Here is a 23,791-nt window from a genome sequence, read left to right as displayed (position 1 = left end):
CTGTGTTCCAAGAATTACTGTGCATATTATACCCAAAGCTCTAATTGCTGAACTAATTACACTCATGTCCAGCACAATCTATAGAAATATTCAAATTGTATCTTTCACGACCCAGTTGCTTATTTAGGTCCAAATTACACTGATTGTTTCTCCTGAAAAGATTCACATTAAAGGCCTAAAATAAAATTCAGGGCAGAATTGGTTTCCTGGGCTGCAAGTGCACATGGGTGGCTCATGTAGTCTCTCATCCACCAACACCTCCAAGTCCTTCTCAGCAGAGCTGCTCATAAACTTTTCATCCCCTATCCTGGATTGATACTGAATGTTTCCTCAACCTGACTGATATAAAACCTGATTGAATCAAGGCATTTCAAGCTACCTATTTTTTAGGATTTCACCTCATCAGGAAAAAAAAATCAAAACCCAAACAACAAAACATACATGGATACTATTAATTTTGGTGGGGTTTTGCTCTGTGCTAGTGTGTCACGTACCTATGAATACTACAGCAAATTGAAAGAAAAGCAAAGTGACTTGCTTTCTGGGAACTATGATTGCATTTTCCCACACCCATGTTCCCAAGTGTCCTTAAGTCATCTGTCTCAGCCAATGTACACATACTGTTTCATCTCTATTTTTTATTGTGCTTTCCCAATCAATAATCACATAGTCAGAGAATAGTTGTGGTTGGAAGGCAGCTCTGGAGATTGCCTGGTCCAAACTTCCTGCTCCAACAACAATCAGAGTGCTTTTTCAGGATTGCATTCCACTGGGCTTTGGATATTTCAAAGGACAGTAACTCCACAACTCCCTCAAGGTATCCATTCTAATGTGTGACCACTCTGACAGGAAAAAAGGTTTCTTAACTTCAAAGGTATTTCCTGCACCTCAGTTCGTGCCTGGTGCCTCTTACCATGTCATGAGGCATGACTGAGGAGTCTGGCACTGTCCTTTTTACCCCCTCTCAGGTACTGAAGAACATTTCTTAGACACACCCCTCCACCCGAGCCTTCTCTTCTGGCTGAAGAGTCTCAGCTCTTTCAGTCTCTCCCTAAATGACAGATGCTCCAGTCTCTTAAATCATCTGTGGGATCCTTCACTGAAGTCACACCCCAGTACATCCATGTCTAACTTGTACTGGGAAGCCCAAATATTAACTATATTTTTAAACTCTTTTCCATCCCTTGGAACAGAAATAAATAATTTTTTCTTTTAGGCACATAAATGCACTGATCATTGATGAGCACATAAGCTTTACTTTGGAAAACATGACACCCAAGATTTTTCTTTACCATCAGTAAAAATAAAATTGAACAAAATTTAAGAAGTCTATACTAACCAAGATGATAATATTTAAAAGGAATAGTTATTATAAAAAAAATGCTTAGCTGTTTAAAAATTCCATTTGAATGTAAGGTAATGAATGCTACATTTACACATCTAGGCAATTATGTCCAGTGAAAAGGGCTTCTAAGCAAGGTAACACAAAAGCATGAAAGAGTTTTCTTTACTTGCACTAATATTTGTATAATATTTAATTCTGCAAAATGCAGACTGTTATAACATTTCCTAGTTGGAACATATTAACACACTTATAAGGTTTTAAAGAAAATTAAAATATTCCCACTCTCTTTTTTCCTTCTCTGTTAGAGAAAAATAAAATACTTACAAGTATTTAGTTTTAAAGATGTGTTTAGAAAAAAAATAAACCTCCAGCATACCATAAATCTTTTTCAAAATAAAGCTCTTAGCCATCAGTTCCTCAGAATCTGGTAGTAAATACATCTGCAATTTACCTTGTACATCTGCAGCAGCACATCTGTCCAAGCTCGTTTGCTCATTGTCTCAAACGTTCTGCTCTCCAGAACAAAAAAACGCCTGCCACTTAACTTGCCTGAGCTTCTCACACTTCCCCTCTTCACTTCAGGTACAAAACACTTCAGAGAAAAGATGGGATTTTTTTTTCAATATTCATTTCATCAGTTTGGATAAGAAATTAAGAAGAGGACAATAATGAATCAATGACATAAATAGGTGATAACATCTACTACAGTGCAATAGTGACCAACACTAGAACCATTTGCAGTTTGCTGCTATCTCAGGAATAAGAACCATAATAAAGAATTGACAAGACTTAAAAGCAGCAATCAGGAAACAGGGAAAACACACAAAATACTTAAAAATGGTAAAATCTGTATGATAATCAGATCTCTACTTTTAAAACATATCTGTTGGACATTAATATCAGATATTTATAGTATCAGAAGGAATTGAAAAAAAAAAAAAAAGGAAACCAATGAAAATGTTGGAGTCAGCTTAAATTCCTACTTAGTCTCTCACACATGTGCTTAGATTTATGCAATCCAAAGCAGTCAGCACAGTAAGAACATTCATGGTCTACAAAGAACTTGCACTAGTATTCCAAGGACTGAAACTAAGCACGTGGGCTTTGTTAAAAGGAGAAATAACACCAAACCTACCTACCCTCAGACCAGTATTTACTTCAGTCCATATCTCATAATCTTCTGGTTCAAGCAGAAATTCTGGCATAACATGAGGAAGACATGCTCCTTTCCTTCTGAAATCACAAAGCAGGAAAAGTTAATAGGAAATATAATTAAGAGAAATCAAATTTTTTGAAGTTGTTTAATCTTTGTGTAATCTCCTCTATCTGAATAGCCTCTGGAGTAGTGATCCAGCTCCATTAATTGCTTAGATGATCTTCTGGATAGAAACTCACGTTCAATTCCTATGGCTACAACTACACATTTTAAGAACATACAACTCTGGACAGATTGGCTTCTTCTTGAGCATTGCTCCTCCAGGAAGGATTTATTATAACACAAAACTTTAAAACAAATACTATCTATTTCCATGTGAAAGCCAAATGAGTCATCAGGTTCCACCAAGAGCATCAGTGGAATGGTGAGATCATGAATGAAAAACTTCATCTGACTGCCCACTGAGCCTGTCTAAGAAGAAAGGTTACAAGTCATCTTTTGCATTTAAGGAAGCAGAGTTCCTGTGGAATTCCTGTGTTGGATATTACCCTACCAAAGGACACTTTGCTTAGTGAACACTGCAGATAACCTTGGTAAAAATAAATTAAAGTTTATAATACATACATCTTAACTCACAAAAAGTATAAAGGAAACCCTAAACCCACTGTATACTATCCAGTTACAACTAGGCTCGTAGAAGGCTAATTTTAAAAACTGGAAAGAAAAGGTGCACACATGGATATCTCATCACACTTGTACTTACTTAAGGAAGGCAAGCAATTCAGAATGCTGCCAGTGGAGTTGGAACATTTTTTCTACTGGATCAGGGGACAATGACTGGCATGTTGCAATGCCTATTGGTTGTCCATTCAGATGCAATAACATATCATAGAAACACTTATCTTTGTCAACCCTTCGTTTAAAAGTATTTTCTTGTGCAACAGTTAGCTGGACTATACACACATCACTAGGAGAGAAAAAATTTTGATATTATATTGGTATATAATTTGATATTATTCTTCTAAATGCACAAAATGAGCTACAATCACATGTATCACAAGGCTAATTTAACAAACCATGAAATAAAAAGAGCAGCAAGGAGGGTTGAAAAGTACAGCACTTTTTCATCTTTACAGAACATAATAATGTGAGGATTTTGAACTGCATGGAATATTTATACCTTCATAAATAAAAGCTTTCTACCAAACATAATTTGGATTTTTATCATGTTTATAAATGTCTATGTGATTGTTTCCAGCAGAGTGGCTTCTTCACTATTTAGAACCAAGCCAGATAAAATCAAATAAGTCAGGCCACCACAACTGATATATTTCCAGGGTGCTTGCAAGACTCTTGATTATAAAATATTATTTCTCATTTGTTTCTTGATCTTTAGATTATGTGGGGGGAAAGACATTGTTAGAGAACCTACTTATGCCAACAAAGAAGGGACAAAGGCTAGAACTGTTTTCAGTCTCAGAGGAGAATCAATTTCAGTTAAGAACGTGACATACAGTTTGAACTGCATATTTAACACACACTGCATTATGATATGCAGTATCATAGTTGAAATTGTATTCCAGAAAGTAAAAACTAACACCTGGATGACATTTTCATATAAGCACCATATAGAAGCTACAATTTTGATAGTAAACTGTGCATTAGAGTGTGTTTCTATTCCTTAGATCATATCCAAATCCCCAGAGTAGATCTGTTAGCCTGTTATGAGGCAGACAGGAGTTAGCTCTAAGCAGGCATCAATTACCGTCTCAGTGAATAAGGTATTGAAATGGGATTCTGTCCCTTAGACCAGCCAAAGAGTGCAAACCAACTCTGTACAGCATTTAGGGTCTTTTGAAAGAAATTGTACTCCTCCTCATCTTCATCAGGAAAAAATGATAATTCATGCTTATTTCCTTTCCCATCACTTTCACTGTCAGTTTCACTCTCTTCACTTGTTTCTTCATTCTCTTCACTTTCATATGCATCACTCCCACTTTCATCAGCAATACTCTCTGAAAGATATACACAAAATAAAACATCCAGAAAGATTTCTTATTTCCCCATTTTTTTTTGTCTAGCACAAAAATATTCAACAAACAATTGTTTTCAAAGAACAAAATCTGCCAGATTATTTTAGGAAAACTTATTATCTGCCAACTTATTTTAGGAAAAAAAACAATTTAAATTACATATACACATTTTAGGAATAGAACAAACGATATACTGAAATCTAATTTCACTTTCAGAAAAAAGCATTACCCAACCAGCAAAAAATAAATTCAGGTATGGCTTACAAAACTATAGCCACAATCTTAAAAGGGTCAGTCTTACACAGTTCCAACAGACCCAGCTTTTCCTGTCAGTCACTGCAAGTTCACTTTAACAGTTATTGTACAGGTATAACTCCCAATACATCTATAAGCCTTTGGAGTTTTTTCCCCTCTGTTAGGCTTTCTCACTCCTAAATTCTGATATGCTTATAACTAATATATTTTAAAAACTATTAGTTGCTAACATCAACAACAATATAATTGCACAAAAAGGTAACTAAGAAAACAAACAATAGTTTTCCTTATAGCACAACTAACTTAGGTGACTCCATCCTTAAAGGTGTATTTTAATACCATGGTTGAAGTTTCACTAAATGATGCAAAAATAAAATTAATTGATACCCTTGCGAATAAAAAAAATATTACTGGGATTTAAGAAGAAAAAACAATACAATGTGGAGAAAAGAGGCTAATTCTTTATAACATCATTGATTTTATGTGCTGTACTATACCTGATTGAGAATCTTCATAGGTTGAGCCACTATCTGCATCTAAAGAACTTGCAGAATAGCTGTGTGAAGGTGATGATGGTGTAAAACATGGCTGTAGAACAACTTCTCCAGTGCTGAAGTCTTTATTGTCTGTAAAAAAAGATTCAAGTTGCAGCTGAGAAAACATATTTTACTGTCAGTGCTCTAACACATTGCAAATATCTACTTCTATATTTTTCTAATTCATGCTTCAATTAATAAAGTAACAGTTCATATTTGACTCATGAAAGTCTTGCTTTGGTCATTAGAGGGGTCCAGAAAAAATGTCATGCATTTTTGTGTTTTTTCCCCCATTAACTGTATATTTTAAAGGATACATCTTCCTGCTTGCTGAAAGCCCTACAATGCTAGATCAAGAATTCTGTGTCATGAACAAAATACTCTTAAGGACTTCTTGTTCACAGCTGTGTAATGAGTCTCTCATCATTACCAAGCTCCTTCAGGCTTGACAACACATATTTTACAAACAAAACTCAGAAGTAAACTTTATCAATCCATCAGTTCTGAAATAACAGATGTTCTGACTTTCTCATGTTGGCCTAAGATAGGATTAAAGGACCCTTTGTTGTCAGTTCAAAACAAAAGAGGCACCAAGTGTAGTTTCCAGAGAAGCAAACACATCACTAAGAGGAGCAAGAACTCTCTATGATTATCTTTTAACTTTTGATTTCTGGTACTTATTTTTTTACCATCTGTAGGAGGTAAAACAAGAGCACAGCGTCAGAGTGGAGGCAAAGCCTTCCTGGATACCTTTCAAAGATGCTGTGTGGTATAGATATGGTTTGGTCACATTAAACAGCATTCCACACCAACACAGTCTATACAAAATCACATAAAAAAGACTCAAGGAATTTAGCAGTAATGACTTCAAAACTGACACAAACTGATGTGTGAACAAAGCAATAAGCAATCAATGCAGAACAGAAATATCCCAATACTAACGGGAGATCATTTATTATAAAACCATCACTCCATTTTTGGCTTAATCCTCAATAGAAATTTACAAAGCATCTTTAAAAAACAAGCTTGCAAAAATGGTATATTGGTCCCAAAAAATAAAGAAAATAAACAAAAAATTACACATTAATAAGCAATAATAGTTTTTTCCCCTTCCTATCTTTATTTAATTGTGCTATTATCCCTGAATGATGTGGCACCTGTACCTATCTTCATCAATTTGGGTTGAAAAGAACAAAACATGACCTGTCTCCTTGCTAATCCCTTTCTCAATTTCCCAAGTATCAATTCTCTTTTCTCTTAAACATTCTGAGTGACACACTTACTTTAAGTTAATGCAGTCTTAGAATTCATTCTTTGATGCTAAATCTATCTCAGATCTAAGGACTTACTTGCTTACCTGAAAAACTTCTCTATTTCATCAAAATACGTCAGATCACATACACAGCTATAAAAAACAACCATTTACCCCACACTGAACATACTTTAAGCAGGACTAGATGGCCCACAGGGATTCCTTCCAACCTGAATTATACAATGATCCCTATCTTGCCATGAGCACAGCCACACACAGAGATCACAGATCACTGAGGCAGCAGAGATGGTTTCAGCAGGGGGGACACAGGCAGAGATTTAGACACAGAGGCAGGCAGAGGGAGACATAATGCAGATAAAAATATTTCTGCTCCCTGACCACAGGTTTTTATTAGGCCTTAAAAGATAGCTGTGCCCTTCTCCCTTCAAGGACAGGAGTAAAAAAGCCCTGAAAACTATTCCCAACAGGCAAATAATGATAGCATTTTAAAATAACATCATGTGGTTTGTCTTTTTCTTTCTTGAAAACATATGATCACTGTCTATCAATACAATTCAAATTAACTTATTCTCTAATGTTTTGGCTGTTTTCCCTATTCATATTTAAAACACTTCACAAAACATTCTGTAAGATTTTGGTTTGTTCAGTATTTTTCAATAAATATGACCCAATAATTTATATAACTTGTCCTCATTTTTACCAAGGAATCTGAAGCTATTAAATGGTTTTAAAAGCTTAATTGAGGTATTCCCCTGCAATAAATGAGGGAAAATGCTATCTTGACAATCACATTCCTGTTATCACCCTGAAAACACTGATAATACTAATGGACATAATGTAATAGGTAGAGTTTTGACTGCTTACTGCTTCTCCAGATAATTTTTTGATCATTGTGCATTGCCAAGTATGGGTATAATGTGAGAAGACAATTGTCTGCTGTTCCAGCAACCTGAAATGAGAACCTGTTGAAAACAAAACACAGAAGTTACCATTTTCTATTTACAAAGGGTAATCAAGATATTTTTCAGCACAAGAACAAAAGACAGAGTGTAAGTATCAGAACTGCTGCTCCTTCTCTAGTGGCTGAACAGATTACACAGGTGGGGCTGAACCCTTCAAAATGCTGGAGTTTGCTATAGTATTTCCACTTCTTAGTTTTACTATGAGCATGGGTGTATCATCAGTCTGAAAGAGACAGCAGAGATTTAGTGAAATAAATTAACTCTGTGTTTCTAAAAAGAAAAATAAAAACTACTAAAATTACAACTGACATTAGTAAGTCTCCTAAAGATGCCTGCTAACTTGTTAAATAATACATCCTACAATTTTGACAAGTGAAGTTTTCTCAAAAAGCAACTTCTATTTTGATGCTAGCATTTATTCTATGAGACTTTACAGAAATGTCAAAATAAATATTTAAAAATAAATAGATTCAATTTAAAAACACTAAGATATTGACTGCAGTTGCTGGAATATAATAGAAATTGATGTCCATGCTCTGATGTTCACTGGAGTGTCTGTTCTACCTGCAGCAACTATATTGATGTGCAGCAAGCCACCTTTTAACCCTCTTTTTGTACTTCACCTCAGTCTCTCAGTGTGTAGTCAACAAGCAAATTATTGTCATCAATGGAATGCTGGGAGCCATCTGTATTTATGTTCTTAGCTCATTGCAACTGACAGGTAATTAAACTGAGCTTAGTCCTATGTTATTAAATAGCTGGGTTTGCAGTCCTTATTTACTTATTAACAAACATTCATTTTAATTAATTTTTTTGACTAAACTGTCAAAAGTAAAAAGAAAAATGTGTTTTAATTATTCAAACAGCATGCTGATATCCATCTTGCTTTAATACATTGAGAATTATGCATATTGAAAATATACCTTGCATACAAGAAATTAATACATGTTCTATTTCCTTGAAACAACCAAAAATAAATTTATATTTATTGCAAATTTAGATTAATATTAAAAGATATAACAAGACCTCTCAGATTAACTTATTTATAATATGACATAATTAGATTTTACTGATTTTTTTTTTTTTTTTTTTTTTTTTTTTTGTGGAATAACATAATCAAGGAAAAAAGAAATGTTTTAGAAGTACCAGAAAGTAGTTTTGTTTCCTCCTTCATATTTCACTCTCCAAACACAACATTCTTGGACATCGCTTTCAAGGCAACTTTAATAAATAGAGGAAGGTCCCAACAAAATCTATAGCCAACTTTCTTACAGGTAAATATTCCCACTGGGATTCCAATTTGATATCTAACAGTAATTTAAATAAATAATCCAGCTCTGCAATGCTTTGGTTTGCTCCTGGGAAATGTTAATCCTACTGGAACTTGGCTGAGGCCAAGGCAAGAGCTCTGGCCACTTGCACTGTGCAGAAAAATATTTCTTGCAGCAAACGTCATTCTTTATGCTTTTCTTCAGCAAATCATCTCAGCAGCAGAGCATCAGCAGGACAGATGGCTGTGAGAGGTACATCCACACCTACCTGTGTGCACAAAATGTACAGCTGTACATGCTCAAACAAGTGTCAGGGCTTGTTTGTTCTGCCTTTAGCAAGCCACTGAAAGACACACAGGATCAATAACTACAACACAGAAAGGTTTGCAACTTCCAGCTCATGACTTTACTCTGATAAATGGCAACTGTCAATACTCTGCAGGCACTCAGGTGAACTTCAGACAACTGAGTGAGGGGCAGGAGGGGCAGAAAGCTGTACAGAGGTTAATGAGAGACCTCAAGTTACATGAAAGTAACTCAGATGTCTGCATTATCAGACTCAGTCAACTTCCTGATTTCTCAGTTTGAGGTGAGCACCTCAGTCATTTCCATCCTAAATGCCAGGCTGGGATTCGGGGAAATCTTCATTCGTGCTCAAATTTGCACAGTAATGTAACACAGAAAAGTGTGCTTGAGAACGCCTGCAGTACATCTGCACCACCCACACAAATTCCATGAGTGAAACTACTCAGAGCAAGGGGAGTAATTCACAATGTAGAATATCAAGAACATCCCCACAACAGAACACCTGTGAACAAATAAATGCCTCAGAGCCCGTGGTGCTGCTGCAAGAAAAGCTCCTCCCTGTTCCTTGGATGTGCCTCCTTGGCTGCTGTGGTAACACAGTAGGAGACACGAACACACCCAGCCAACAAGAAACAATGCACATATTGAGGAGGGGGGATGGATCCTGCAAGTCAACAACTGATCTGCAGCTGGTACTGATCATAAGGATTAAACTTCCATGACTCTGGCTGTAGTGTGCAGGAGGTGGTGGAGGTCAGCACTGAAGGATATAGAAGGGACTGAAGAAGCTGTTGTGTGCGTGCTCAGCTCTGAGAAAAGAAGGCTCAAGGGGATCTTGTCTATGTGTACGAGTATCTGATGGGAGGGAGTAAGGAAGAAGGAGACTCTTCTCAGTGATGCTTAGTGAGACCACAAAATGCAGAGAGTACAAATTTAAATACAGGAAACTCTATCTCATCATAAGAGAAAAAAACAAACCAAAACCAAAACCATGACAGTGGCTAAACACTGGAAAAGTCTTCCCAGAGAAGTTGTGGAATCTCATCCTTGAAAATACTAAAAATTTAACTGGGCAATGGAATTGATTCTTTGAAGAGGGGCGGAGATGATCTCTGGAAGGTCTTTCCAACCTTAGGCATTATGTGATAATAAACATCAACTCATTTATTGGCCACCTGTCCACTTATCATCAGTAAGTACTTTATTACAGCATTTTCCCAGAAGTGCTATTTGAAACAAAATTAACGAATGAGTCTGTACCTAAAAATTTCATCTGAGAATCAAACAATGCCACTCCATTCACAAGGACACATGGCAGAAAAGTGAAGGTGCTAGGAGCTAACTATTTATCATATGCCTTTGAGGAACTGAGTCAGAGGGCACTAGATAGAAAAGCATTCACTGTAGCATACAAATGCAGAAGAGAGATTACAAAGACATGTGCATTCTGTACATGTAAAAGTATCTTGTACCACTGACCTTGACTTACAACATCATTAAAGAAATGATGTTACAAAACTAGGAGTCTTGTACAACATATTTATTTTGTATTTGCAGCAGAGTTTAATTAAATATGAGAAAAGTCTTCATTATTCTGTTGGAATGAAAGTTACTTGTATTGCTAGCAAATGTGAAGTCACTAATACATTAAATTATTCAGTGTATTTGGTTTTATAATGCTTACTAAAGCAAGTAAAAAATTTGTTATCTACATGAACCATCATTGCCACTGCTACTCCAGTGTTTATTTCCTAATGCACATTTCCAAAGAACATAGAACAAAAGAATGGCCATTACATAGATTGTGTTTACCAACATCTGAAACCTGCTGATCACCAAAAGTAAAGCTCCAACTGTGATGACAGAAAAATACCATTCAACACTGTAAAACAAAGCTTCTATAGAAGTTATTTCACTTTTCTTAAAGAAACTCTGGGTTTTTTTCCATTACTTTGTTTAATGTTTGTGTAAAGACAAAAGAACCCAAATCAAAATATATTTATCCATTTTAATGCGCTCTATAGCATTTCAGGTGTTTCCTAAGAACAAACAAGTGATTTGTATCAGTGTACACCAAATGTTCTAAATATGTCAGCATAGTTAAATAACCCTTCTTTAACAGTATTCATTAAGAGATGCAGAATATCACTAAATTTCTAATGAGAAAAAAAATCCAAATCCATTAGCATCTAACTGACAAATTCCTGTAGCAACATCATTTGTGTAAACTTAAAAAAATATTTAAGAGAAACTCACACTGCCAGTTTAGGAAACTAAACAAATTGCTTGCAGAAGCGATTACTGACAAAAGAAAACCTTGCCTAAGAGTGTGGCATTTTACAGATCTTTAAGAATAAAGCACAATGTTCTTTATTCACAATGTTAGATGCTGGGAAGTTGCAATTTAAATATCAATAAAGACCTGCCCTCCTCCCTCCCCTCAAAAATCCTACAACAGATCCAGAGATGATGGAACTGGAAGGAAGAGGAAAAGATGACCCATGCCAGCTCTGCCATTATTCACAAACAAGCAGTCCCCCCACACTGAAGGGACCTTATCATTCATAGCAGGAGCTCAGGCTTCCCCAGCAACCAACATAATACAACAATGAACAGTGGCTGACACATAATTTCATGCTATATGTAAGACTTATAGCTGGGAAAGCATCCACTTTTTTTTTTTTTTTTCTAGTAGCAGCAGTGACGTTAGCACTTAATTCCTGAATAAGAGATGCTTCAGCTGTCAGGGACCATCACAATGGCAGAAAGCCACAAGCACAGAAAAGAACAGAGTGATTAATGGGTTTGGACCATCCTTGTTTTCAAAAGCACTTCCAACTATTTTACTGAGGTAAAATGCCAATAGTTTCTTAGGTCAGATGAATGCTGCAAAGCAGCATGCAAATATCAAGAAGTCCAATGTTTCCTAGCTCCCTGCTTTCTCATGTAATGTGAATGATTTTGAAAGAAATTGACAGCTCCTGTTCTCCCAGGCATGCCAGCAGAATACATGAATTTGACATTTGCCAGCAGTGCCTACTAAAGAGCTGGATGCTTTGGACACGCTTCCCAAGAGCAAAGGGAATGTTTTCCCCTGTGAGACACTGAGATCTGATGGACTATCAAAACAACTGGAACCAATCCATAATTGGGTTAGTGACTGTGTCTCAGCACTATCATATTGTTATTAGAGGCTACATTCTCTTTTCCTAAAGTTCCAGCCATGAATAATGTGAATAAATTCAGAAATTTCATGAGTTTCCATGGCTTCTCAGTGGTAGAGGGAGAGGGAAGGGAGAACTGTAGACCATGAGAGGAAAAGACAGCACACTTTGTGTCATCAATGACACACCAACCTATCTACACCACATGTGGGGATTCTAGTATATTTTGCTGCCCAGAGCACCATTTTCTTTGATTGCCTGTTTACTACTTATTTTCAGAAATAATAATGTTATTTCAATCAAGATAGCAGAAAAATTTCTTTTCTGCTAAACTCTTGATATAATCATCAAATTAAAATATATCATAACAATAATCAGAGAACAAATATATACACATGCCATGTTTGCAGAGGGGATTTTTTGCAAAATGTGTCATAGCTAAATATCTCTCCCATTTATTAAATACGTGCTCAAGACAGTCTTTGATTTTATGTTAACATTTACTTCTGAATTCCTATCGGTCCTATGTAAGGAAGAGTCATTTCTTCTGCTTTGGATTCAAAAGAGCAAAAAGAAAAAGATTTAAAGTAATATTAGAATTATGCACTTACGCATTTATTAGAAATTAATGCATTTTCGTATGTTCCATGTAATGGAATCTGTGCACACAGTAAATTATTGCATAAGTGACAACCATATATCTCTTCAGTTTTCTTTTACAGTTACATCTAATATTACTTGATTGTAAAAAATTATTGCCTGTCATCTTTCAAATGTTTTCTGTAAAGCAGCCAAATCCAACATTATCTATTCTCTAGCCAATGTTCACTCTGTTTTAAAGCAAAAAAGTAATTCTTATTTAGGACTAAGTATGGGCTATGTGAATCAATCCTACCCACATTTTAGACCTGAATTTAGAAAAGCAAAATACTACAGAGCCTAAATGCATTAGGTTTGTATGGCCAGATTTTGGTGGTGATGGGGGGCTACAGGGGTGGCTTTGAGAAGCTGCTGGAAGCTTCTTCCACCTCCGCCAGAGCCAACAGCAGCTAGCCCCAAGACTGGCATGCCACTGGCCAAGGCTGGGGCAAGTAGAAATGGTGGCAAGACCTCTGTGATAACATCCTTAGAATTTTTTAAAGTTATGGCACAGATTTAATTGCAGGCAGAGGAGAGTGAGAATCAGTGAGAGGAGCAGCCCTGCAGACAGCAAGGTCAATGCAGAAAGAGGAGCAGGAGGCGGTCGAGGTACCAGAGCAGGGATTCCCCTGCAGTCCATGTTGAGACCCTGGTGAGGCAGCTGTGCCCCTGCAGCCCAGGAGGGCACAGGGATGCAGAGATCACCTGCAGCCCAGGAGGGCACAGGGGTGCAGAGATCACCTGCAGCCCAGGGAGGAGACCCAGAATGGGGCACAGGGATGCTGAGAGGAGGCTGTGAACCCATGAGAGGCCCATGAAGAGAGGAGCCCACCCTGGAGCAGGTTTCCTGGCAGGACGTGTGACCCCATGGGGGACCCAGGCTGTCCTAGAAGGACTGCACCCCATGGCAGAGGGACCCTTGCTGCAGCAGTCTGGGGAGGACTGCTGTCCATGGGATAGACTCACACTGGAGAAGTTCATGGAGAACTATCTCCCATAGAAGGGAGCAGAGGTAGGACTCCTCTCCCTAAGCAGAAGCAGAAACAATGTGAGATGAATTGGCCATAACCCCCATTCCCTGTTTTCCTCCACTGCTGGGGAAGAGGTAGAGCTAGGAGGGAGGGAGGGGTGAAAGGAAGGTATTTTTAAAGTTGTATTTTAGTTCTCATTACCTTGCTTTGATTTTTTTTTAGTAATAAATTTAATTAATATCTCTAATTTGAGTCTGTTTTACCCATGAGGGTATTTGGTGAGTGATCACTCTTCTTATCTCAACTCATGAACCTTTTATTATATTTTCCTTTCCCTTTCCCACTGCAGAGGGGAGTGACAGAGAGGCTTTGGTGGGTACCTGACATCCAGCCAGGGTCAACCCCTGTGAAGTGTTTTTCTCCTCAATACTCCTGCTTTGAAATATGCCTAGAATTAGTTCTGCTTAGAAGTTAAGGGTTTTTTTCTAAGTAGCTGTAGAATACAATATTTTACCAACCTCTGAAAATCTGGACTTGCTTATTTTAATAGGAATATCCCAGAACACAGAATAGGACTTGGAGTTCAAAAGTTTAGCTCAAATCATTTTGAAGTATATATTATCACTTTGAAAATGGAAATATAAAGAGAGAACACCTGATAAATTAATATATCTTCAGCAACTGACACTGTGAGATTTCACAGCCTATTAAACAGTCCAGGAACTTTTTCAAGACCAGTTAGCTTTTATAGGTGTTATAAAAAGTTATAGGTTTCATTGTTTTATTATTAAAGATCAAGAAGACCCTGAAATCTTGTCTTTTTAAAATACTCAAATTAACAAAGCAGTACAAATTCATTAGATACACAGTTTGAAAGAAATTGTTCAAATGCTTAGATAATTAGTTGAAACAGGTTAGAAGTTTGAACACGTTGCACAGGGTTCCCATGGGGGCTGGCAGGAATGAGGGGAAGATATGTAGAGAACAAAATATTCCAGCTACATATTATTACAGAGTGCAGTATCACAGCACATAATAATACTAGCAGTGTTATCCAGACTTGGATTTATCATGGAATTATCATTTAATGGAGTTTAATAGAAGAAGAAGGAAATGGTCAGGATTACAGAATTGGCTGCTTACTCAGATTTTTCTAAGTGAAGGAAAGAATTATTTCTGGTTAAAATAAAAATAATTCCATCTGAAAGTCAATACAAATGATATTCCCACAATGACCAATGACACACACATAATTCTTTTATTTCTGATGCTGTGTTATTTCACTCAGTTTTGCTGAGACTTTATACCACCTGCTCTTAAAGCCACCCACAACTCAACTGTCTGCCAGAAAATCCCATATACATTAGCAAACTGCTGTTACGAGTTCTGTCCATTAACAAATACTTTAGTTCTACATTTTAAAACCTAGCAACAATTCTGAGATGATTTGACATTCTGGAGCATGAATTCTTTCACCCTTATGAGCAGGAATAGCTGTTAAGGTTACTTAGATGACTTTTATTTGCTATCTTTTTTTTAAAAAACACATTCAGTTTGCCTTTAAATTGAGGGTCATATTCTTTATTTCCTTTTAATGGCAAATATAGAAAAATTTTTATTATTCAGAAGGAATTTTTATTTCTCTGTAACAAGGTTTGAGAAGCTGCTAGTGCATCATATAAAAAGTTATTAAAACTAAATATTGTGCCTGTGCCGGCTCAGAAGCTACATTTTAGACTTGATCATAATCTTAAATTATCCTTTTCTTGTAATTACAGCAAGCTTTAACACAGATTTATGAATCACACCCCACACAATCATTAAATCCTAGAATTAAATAAAATTAATAACAAATAGATTCTTGGTTGACAATCTACACAGAAAAATTTGAAATATTAACCTAGAGAGCAGCAATAACTTAAAGATCCATAACACTTGCATAAAAATAATATAAAATTTAGTTTTATATTTATTAAAAAGCCCATTCTAAGCTGCAGGATGGAATTATTTATCCCTCAAAATAGTTGATTTAGTTAAACCATTAAATACAGGAATGACTTTAATAGCAGCAGTGCCCATCTTTCTTCCTCTTGCCCTCACCCTCTCATCCCATCCCTGGCAGAGCTGAACAAGAGATAAGTTATCAGTAGATATGAATGAGATCTTGAAACAAGACCTTAAGATGGACACTTAGATGGATTTTACCTAAGAGACCAAAGTGGAAATTTTTAGACATAAATGTAATTCAGTTGAAAAAAAGAAATAAATGTCTATCTTCCATTTTCATTTTTTCAGAGGATTCTTGTGGAAAACTGAAAGATAGAAACTTCCACAGACACTGAAGGGTTTGATCTGCAGCCTTGGAAGAAGCTTGGATTCATGTAAAAATAAAGTGCACAGACATTAAGTAGAAAAATCATAAACTTACTATAGTTGTAAGTAAGAATATGCCTTAAGTAAGTAAGAAACTGTATTGGGTAAGGTGGTGAAGGGTTTATAATGTAGGGGTGTAATTGTATAGAGCAAGCTAAGAGTTTAGAAGTCATAATAGAAGCATACTTGTGAACAAGTAATAGTAGCCCACTGGATAAAAGTAGCTGCAGTGCAGCAGAATTAAGTAAAGGTGATAGGTTAGAAAAGAAAAATAAACTTTGTGGCAACTGTCCATTGGATTAGAAAGTTACATATTGTCTTGGAATGAAGCACTTGTGACTACTTTGAGTTATAGCCCACTGCTTGCTCCTTTGAAATCTCACAGCCTCTGAGACTGATGTTTATCTGAGACTAATTTATCTGAGCAATAAATAATGTTTAGCCCCACTGTGGTCCCATTCCTTCATTAAAAGCAGTGATAATAATAGATTCTTGCATTCCTTTACCCAACTCTTGTGAGTTCTGTGTATTATATCCAACCTTGTCTGTCTGGACCCTTCCCCCAGGTGAACTGGAATTGCACACATTACCTGTTGTCTTCTTGATCAATGAAGAGCATTTCCCCTAAAAATGACATTGGCTTAGACGATTTGAAGCTGATACGGCAAGTCAGTTCATTAGCTGTGCCATCTGATGAAAGAACAATATTTTGTCCCTCTGGGAACTCCACAGAAAAAGGGCAAGTCCTGGTACCATCTGCAAGTTCAAGCTGAGGAAGTCTAACTCTAATTTGTGATTGCCTGTGTTAAACATAAATAGTAGGTGTTTATGGTCACAGGATTGCAGTAATAAATTCATACATTCTCACATTCACAAAACTCTTTTACAGTTGAATACAGAATAACAACTTTAGTTCTCAAGTGCAAATCAAACGAAACTAATTTAAAAAATAAAATTCTTCCATCATTTAGATGCTAGTTTGTTTTCTTTTTTTGTATGTATACGAACATTTTATGCTGACCCACAGTATCTGAACATCCAAATGAAATTTCTACTAATTGTGCTACAAAAGGCATAAAGAGTTTTCTGAAACTCCAAACTTTCATTAGTGCTCATTAAACTGCACTATTGCACAATTAAGTTAAAGCAAGTTATAAAATAGAAATATTAAGGGTAAATTTGTGAAGATGCTGAAGATACTTCAGTATGTAGTTATGTAGTTCCAGGTTTCAGCTCTGAAATAAGAACAGCAGTCAGTCCAGGCCCATGTGGAATCCCTTCAGTTCCAACCACTGAGCTACTGACAACAGACAAATCACTTGACAAATCAGCACAACTCAGACAAGACAATAATAATTTGTAGGTAATTTAATTAATTTACAACATAAGGACATTTTTGCTGTAATTCTAGTATTGAAATGATACCTACACAAGCTTAGCAAACAAATATTACTGTTCTTTACTAATTACAAACAGAAAAGATAAATCTTAAAAACTTGAATAGTTGCAATGCTAAGTTATACTACATTATATGAAGATTACCAGGATGAAGTAAGTGATCCACAGAAAAATAAAAAATATATTGATTTCTTATTGAAACCAGTGGCAGGATTAAAACATTTCTGCTGTCCTTTGCAATAAAACCTCACATGGAAAGAAGGAAAAAAAAAAAAACAAACCAAAAAAAACACCCCTCCAACTGTTCAATTAGCTAAACCTCAAACCAGTGCAGTAGAAAAAATAAAATTACAGAAAGATTTTATGTTGCCACAATGTGAAAAACAGAAATAAGATTTAAAACCTTAGTATCCGGCTAAACACAACAAAAACTCCTGGTAAGTCTCTGCTTTGAATTTTTTGCTCTCCATAGTAATTTTCTATTTCTGATATAAATTCATAGAGTGAAGATATCAGAAGACAGACACTTCATGAAGCAGATACATTTGAGGGAAAAACATGGGCTTGTTGAATATTCAACAATATTAATTACATTAATTTTCTCTTAAATATACACATTCTTCTGCTGAGCATAAGATTAATGCTAACATTCACAAATATTAATTCACTTTTTCATAAGTGAATGAAACAAAGAATTATTCAGGATTTCTGTAAAAAATATACTTTGAGATTTTTACCTTATAAAATCCTGTGGAATGATGGTGACTACTTCTTCAGTTTCCACATCCAGAGGAACTGGCATCAGCATTAAAAAGGGGGGATGAAACTCTATTTTTGGTGACCTCATAGTGCCAGACAATGTTAATATGTATTGTGATGAATTATCATTTAGATACAACATTATTTCAGATGTGTATGTCCCAGGACAAGCTGTTGAAAAGGTTTAAAAACATATTTATAATACCATAAATACAGGAACGTAAAAGAGTTATAGTAAGAGGTTTAAGGTTGGAATTTTTGTTCGTTAAGAATTTTTTTTTTATTTAGTACTGCTTTCTTTCTCAAAATGTAGTTTTAACATAACATAAATATTGTATGAGAAGAGTATTTATTAAGAAAGCTCAGAACACTTGCCTTTAGCAAACCAGAAATTCACATTTTTTTTACTGTCAGAATTTTTTCTAACTTCAATAAATGAGTTTATTGCATTAATATTCCATTATATATAATACCAATACAACAGCAGAATTTTAAGGATTGTGGCCATACTTTTAATTACTCTAATTGACACAGTGAATGCTTATTTTATAAAGGAGTAACTATTGGAAGCATCTGACTGCCAAGACAAGGAAAGGTTAGTACCTTTTAAGTGTAATTAAATTACAGTTAAAAGTGTAAGAGTGCAATTACACCACTTCAAAGATGCCTCCAAAACCTATAGAGTGGCCAAGCAGCCTCACACAAGCCAGCAGGAGGTTCTACCCTCCACTCAGAGCGTCTCCCATTTCACAGAATCATTTAGCTTTTAGGATCATCAAGTCCAACTGCAACCCTAATATTGCTGAGTCCACCAAAAGAAAAGGGAAGGGATGACCAAATATTCTTCTCCAAGTGCTTTCTACACACACATGCTCTCTATGCCCAGCACAGCTGGGCATGACAACAGCAGGGATAAGGATTTCCTTGTGTTCTGCCCCTCCTCAGGCATCTTGCTCCCTGCTGCAAGGCAGTTCTCTCTAGGATGGAAAACCAGGGTTTTTTTCACTAATTCAAGGAACAAAGTACTTCCTTCCACATCTGCTAAACTATGAAAGTGACATTCCAAACCATGCAGTGCCATTTACCCAACCCTCAGTCCTTCTCACCTGCTGAAGAGCTAGCAAAATCAGCAGTTTTGAGGCAAGCTAATGAACATCTCCTGGATTTAGAAATAAATTTTCAGTAATGTGTTGTAAAACAACCTAAAAAGTTTCGTTGAATTTTTGAGAAAAAACACCTTTTCCTTTGATTCCCCTTGATTAGATCAGTAGGAAAATACCCTCACCCAATAATTAAGATAGCAAAAAAAATTATGTAATTTATGTGTTTTCACGAACACATATATGTCAGGGAACAAAATGCACAACAGGGTCTTTTGAGATTATCTCAGATCATTACTTCCACTGAAAGAAAGAGCTGTCACTGTCATACAAAAAGAAGAAAATCTAGTATCTTCAAAGTACTTTGTCTTTTTCCCTCCCTGTAAGAGCTAATTTCCTAATGGAGATGACAATAGAAGAGCATCATGGATGCTGTTATGTCACCAGAATATGACCTGTGGATCCCTTCATTTCAAACCAGCAAACACAAAAATGCAAACTGAAAACCAGCTCTAAGGGGAATCTGCTGCCCTGTCTGCAACATCTAACTAATTCTATGTTAAATGTAAATCAGCTTTTGGAGACAATACTGCTGAGAAGGCTAAAAAGATTCTGCCTCCAGGTTTTGATACAACAGGAACACATCCTCCTCTGGCACTTTTCTCTTTCATGGAGAGAAAGGAAAGGTGAAAAAGCATCAGAAAAAAAGTCATGGAGATGGATGAAGAACCAAACAGGATATTTCTCACAAGCTTATAAGAAAGGATGTTCTATACAAACTCCTCCCATGTACCAGCCCATCCAACAGCTGGGCTGTAACTAAACTATATTTCTGGTGTCCTCTCTTCATCCCTACGTATGACAAGGTGAAGTGAAAGGACATAAACAATAAATACCATAGAGATGGAACACAGTGAAGGAAGAAAAGTACAGGAGCATATGTCAGTACCAAAGAATGTGCATTTTTCACTAACTCACATTTTTAAATATTTATATTATCCATAGTTTCAAAGTTAGGCAATAGTAGTGTTAAGCTTTTCTCATACAAATTTTCCACCTATATTTTCCATGCCAGAGATTCCCCAGCTCACCCAAAGACCAGAACAGACAGTGCCTATCCTGCATCACTGATCATCCTGTGTGTGGATCCACATATTTACTAACACCAAAATTCAGCATAAGTATGTAAACCAATAAATTATTGCTTATGTCACAAACACCAAGACAATGCAATACCATGATCATTTTAAACAGATACAAAGGCAAAACCACATGAATTCTATCAATCATTAAGATTTGTTCATTAGTTTGGAACACCTACGACCAGTGATTTCAGGATATTTCATGTTAAATAAATTACTTAGAAATTAATGAGAGTCATGTACTGAAATGACAGCTGAAGTCAAGAAATTATTCTACTCCTCACCCCTTTCATGACTGTTGTCAAAGCCTGGGCTGCTGTTACCGCTCTGATATACCACCATTAATTTCTAGTCCAGCAGATGTGAACATTTTCCTTAGGGATATTTGATGGTACTTAAAAATTTGTCAATCTAAATCCGCCAAGGACTAACAAAATCTGTAGAATTATATGGGAAATATTTTCTCTTCTCCAGGAATACCAACTCTATAATATATTTTCAGAGTTTATGAGAAGAAAGAAAAAACACCCTCTGCTCTTCTCACCCTCTTAAGTTTCTATTATATGGTTATACAGTTCCTACATTTATCTCCCAAAAGCACATTTGTAGTTTAGTTGGCTTGTACCTTACGATAATTCAGGTGTTACTGCATCTATACCCCTTCAGAATTAATAGCTACCACTGAGCACTTTGCATACAGTGAAATACAGACTTCAAAGCAGAAAAGCCATAGACAGCTAGAACTTACATGTATTCTAAAAAAAAAAAAAAAAATAAAAACTCAAAAGCAAACTAATAGTTTCTTCACATAATTTGTTAAAGGTCACAGTTATTTAATAGCTTGCTGTTGCAGAAAAAAAAATTAAAAATGAAAGATCACACAATCAAAGTATCAAATTTGTCATCTGTGTCCATTACACAATCATCACAACTTCCAGCATCTCTGAACTCCCAGTAATGGAACCCAAGAGCACAAATTCCTTGTAACTTCTTTTGCTGCAGATAAGTTTTTTCATATCAAAATTAGATATAGTGAAAAATTTTTTTAAATGTTAACGCATTATACCACAAAACAGCATAAGAGGATCACGGTAATGTCTTCAGTTCTTGAAAATCTGTTTTTAGAGTACTGTTTTAAGAGTTAGCATTATTTTACCACCAACATAAGCTCTTCCATTTAATTAAACATTGCACTTTATTATAGCATTTTGTACTCTATCATAACTGCTGCAGCATATTTAAATAAATTATCCTAATGCACACTCAAAGTTCATTTTACAGTTTGTTCATCCCCCCACATACTACAACGTTACAGCACAAGCCTATGAATGTGATTAGTGCCCCATGTTCATAACAAAATTCCTGTGTGGGTTTTGATGCATTTAATGCTGTCTTACAAGAGGGAATAATGATATGCACTGAAGGTGCAGCATAAATAGGATATAAATCATGAGAAAATACTTAGAACATTGAATTAAGGGTAATTGATCTTACAGTTATTTATGATTTTCTGTAAACAAAAGATATGGGAACACAGCAAAAATACAGATAACTTCAAATTACAGTCATTTATCAGTCATATTTATGTATATATACACATCTGCATTTACACATACAATTTATCCTGTAATTCAAAATATTGGCTTTTATTTTTATGCTGTTCTCTGCTTCACAGTCTGCAACAAGCAACTCCAAGCAACATGTGCAATTAAACACTGCTCTTGCATAGTCACATTTACAGAACCATACTTAATGCAGTCTTCTCAATTTATCATAGTCATGGCAAGAGTCTTATATCTCTATTTTTCTTTATTTATATTAAATTGTTTGCAGTGCTTAATTGAGGTTAGAGATTTCAGTGCTATGATGAAGAATAACAGCAACATCTTTCTTTAGGATAGGGACGCTCACTTGCTGATTCAGTATCAGATCCAACTGACACAACAACTTTTCTTCCCCTTGACAATGCTGCAGCCGCAAAAGTACTGCACTGAAATCTCAACAGGGTGGGGTTCTGTGGGCATCAGTTGCATTTGCTGGTGGGATTTATCAGCTCAATACAGTGTTACACCCTATGAATCTTCTATATCACTGTCTACACTAAACACCTAGCTGGGGAAAAAGTAGAATCTTAATTTTCTTATTCTTCTATTCCTTTTCTGGAGTTATGTGGTTGATGATCATCTTCCCTTATTCTTCCAAGTTTTGTTAGAAATCTATTTTACATTTTTTTTTTTTTTTAGGGACTGGTTGCCTGACCAGTCTACTTCAAAAATACCAGAGACAAGTGATTTTAAATCTTACTGAAGCAGGAAATTTCTATTCTTATCTAAATTATGGCTATTTAGAGTAAGTTTTAAAAGCATTCCAAGTACCTTGGAAAGCTTTACTACCTAAGTCAGCCAACCTAAATGCATCTGAAGTAGCAGCACCGAAAATGATACACCTATCCCAGTCCTCGATGCTTTATGTGTGAAAAACCTGATGCTTTCTATGTGCAAAGCAGATTTTCAAATAATGCAATTTCAAAGACAGTGATTCCACACTTTTTGTTAAGTCTGCAGCTGTCATGTTTTCTCAGGGAAAAAAAAAAAAAAAAAAAAAAAAAAACCAAAAAAAAAACCTTTAGTTGATCAAAATAAGCACTAGTATTGATTCATCATAAAATGCCATTTAAACATCCCTATGCAAATGGCCAATCTATAGAAGAATTCATAAAATTACTTACGAGGCCAGAAGTACACAGTAATACTGACTTCTTCTTCTTCCTTAATATGTCCATGCCTCAGACTAAATCTGAAAATGCCATCTTCTATATTTTTGTCTGCATCATCAAAATTCAATTTCCATTTTACACCGTCTTCTGAGAGACACTTCAGGACAAGGTTCTGTAAATGTTTTCAGAAAAGGAGTGATGTTGAAAGAGGGAAAGCAGCAAACACTGTGATATTTTTCACATTGCTCCTTCCTAAGCATTCTTTGTGCAAACACACCAGAGGGAAAGCAAAAAGAACTCAGTTTGTTATATCTGTGGGGTGCAAAGGTGAGTATGCCTATCTGCACAGACTAGATGCTTTCCAGTCATTCACCACAATCACAAAGCGAATA

The 23,791-nt window shown here is 35.8% G+C and overlaps 1 protein-coding gene across 1 annotated transcript in view; it reads right to left on the bottom strand.

Annotated features, from left to right (window-relative positions):
- CFAP47 (cilia and flagella associated protein 47) overlaps nt 1–23,791 on the bottom strand; it is a 259,734-nt gene that overhangs the window by 198,354 nt on the left and 37,589 nt on the right. Inside the window, exons 24-32 of the mRNA XM_041487933.1 lie at nt 23,412–23,571; nt 18,420–18,612; nt 16,875–17,084; nt 7,463–7,560; nt 5,287–5,415; nt 4,267–4,516; nt 3,265–3,468; nt 2,485–2,578; nt 1,797–1,937 (exon numbers count right to left, since the gene is read on the bottom strand). Coding sequence (XP_041343867.1) covers nt 1,797–1,937; nt 2,485–2,578; nt 3,265–3,468; nt 4,267–4,516; nt 5,287–5,415; nt 7,463–7,560; nt 16,875–17,084; nt 18,420–18,612; nt 23,412–23,571 — 1,479 coding nt within the window. The remainder of the gene's footprint in view (nt 1–1,796; nt 1,938–2,484; nt 2,579–3,264; nt 3,469–4,266; nt 4,517–5,286; nt 5,416–7,462; nt 7,561–16,874; nt 17,085–18,419; nt 18,613–23,411; nt 23,572–23,791) is intronic.

The sequence above is a fragment of the Pyrgilauda ruficollis genome, unplaced genomic scaffold (assembly GCF_017590135.1).
Source record: "Pyrgilauda ruficollis isolate IOZ18807 unplaced genomic scaffold, ASM1759013v1 scaffold85, whole genome shotgun sequence".
Classification (NCBI taxonomy): Eukaryota; Metazoa; Chordata; class Aves; order Passeriformes; family Passeridae; genus Pyrgilauda; species Pyrgilauda ruficollis.
Note: the sequence above shows the minus strand (reverse complement) of the source record. Positions and strands in the feature narration are given on the sequence as shown.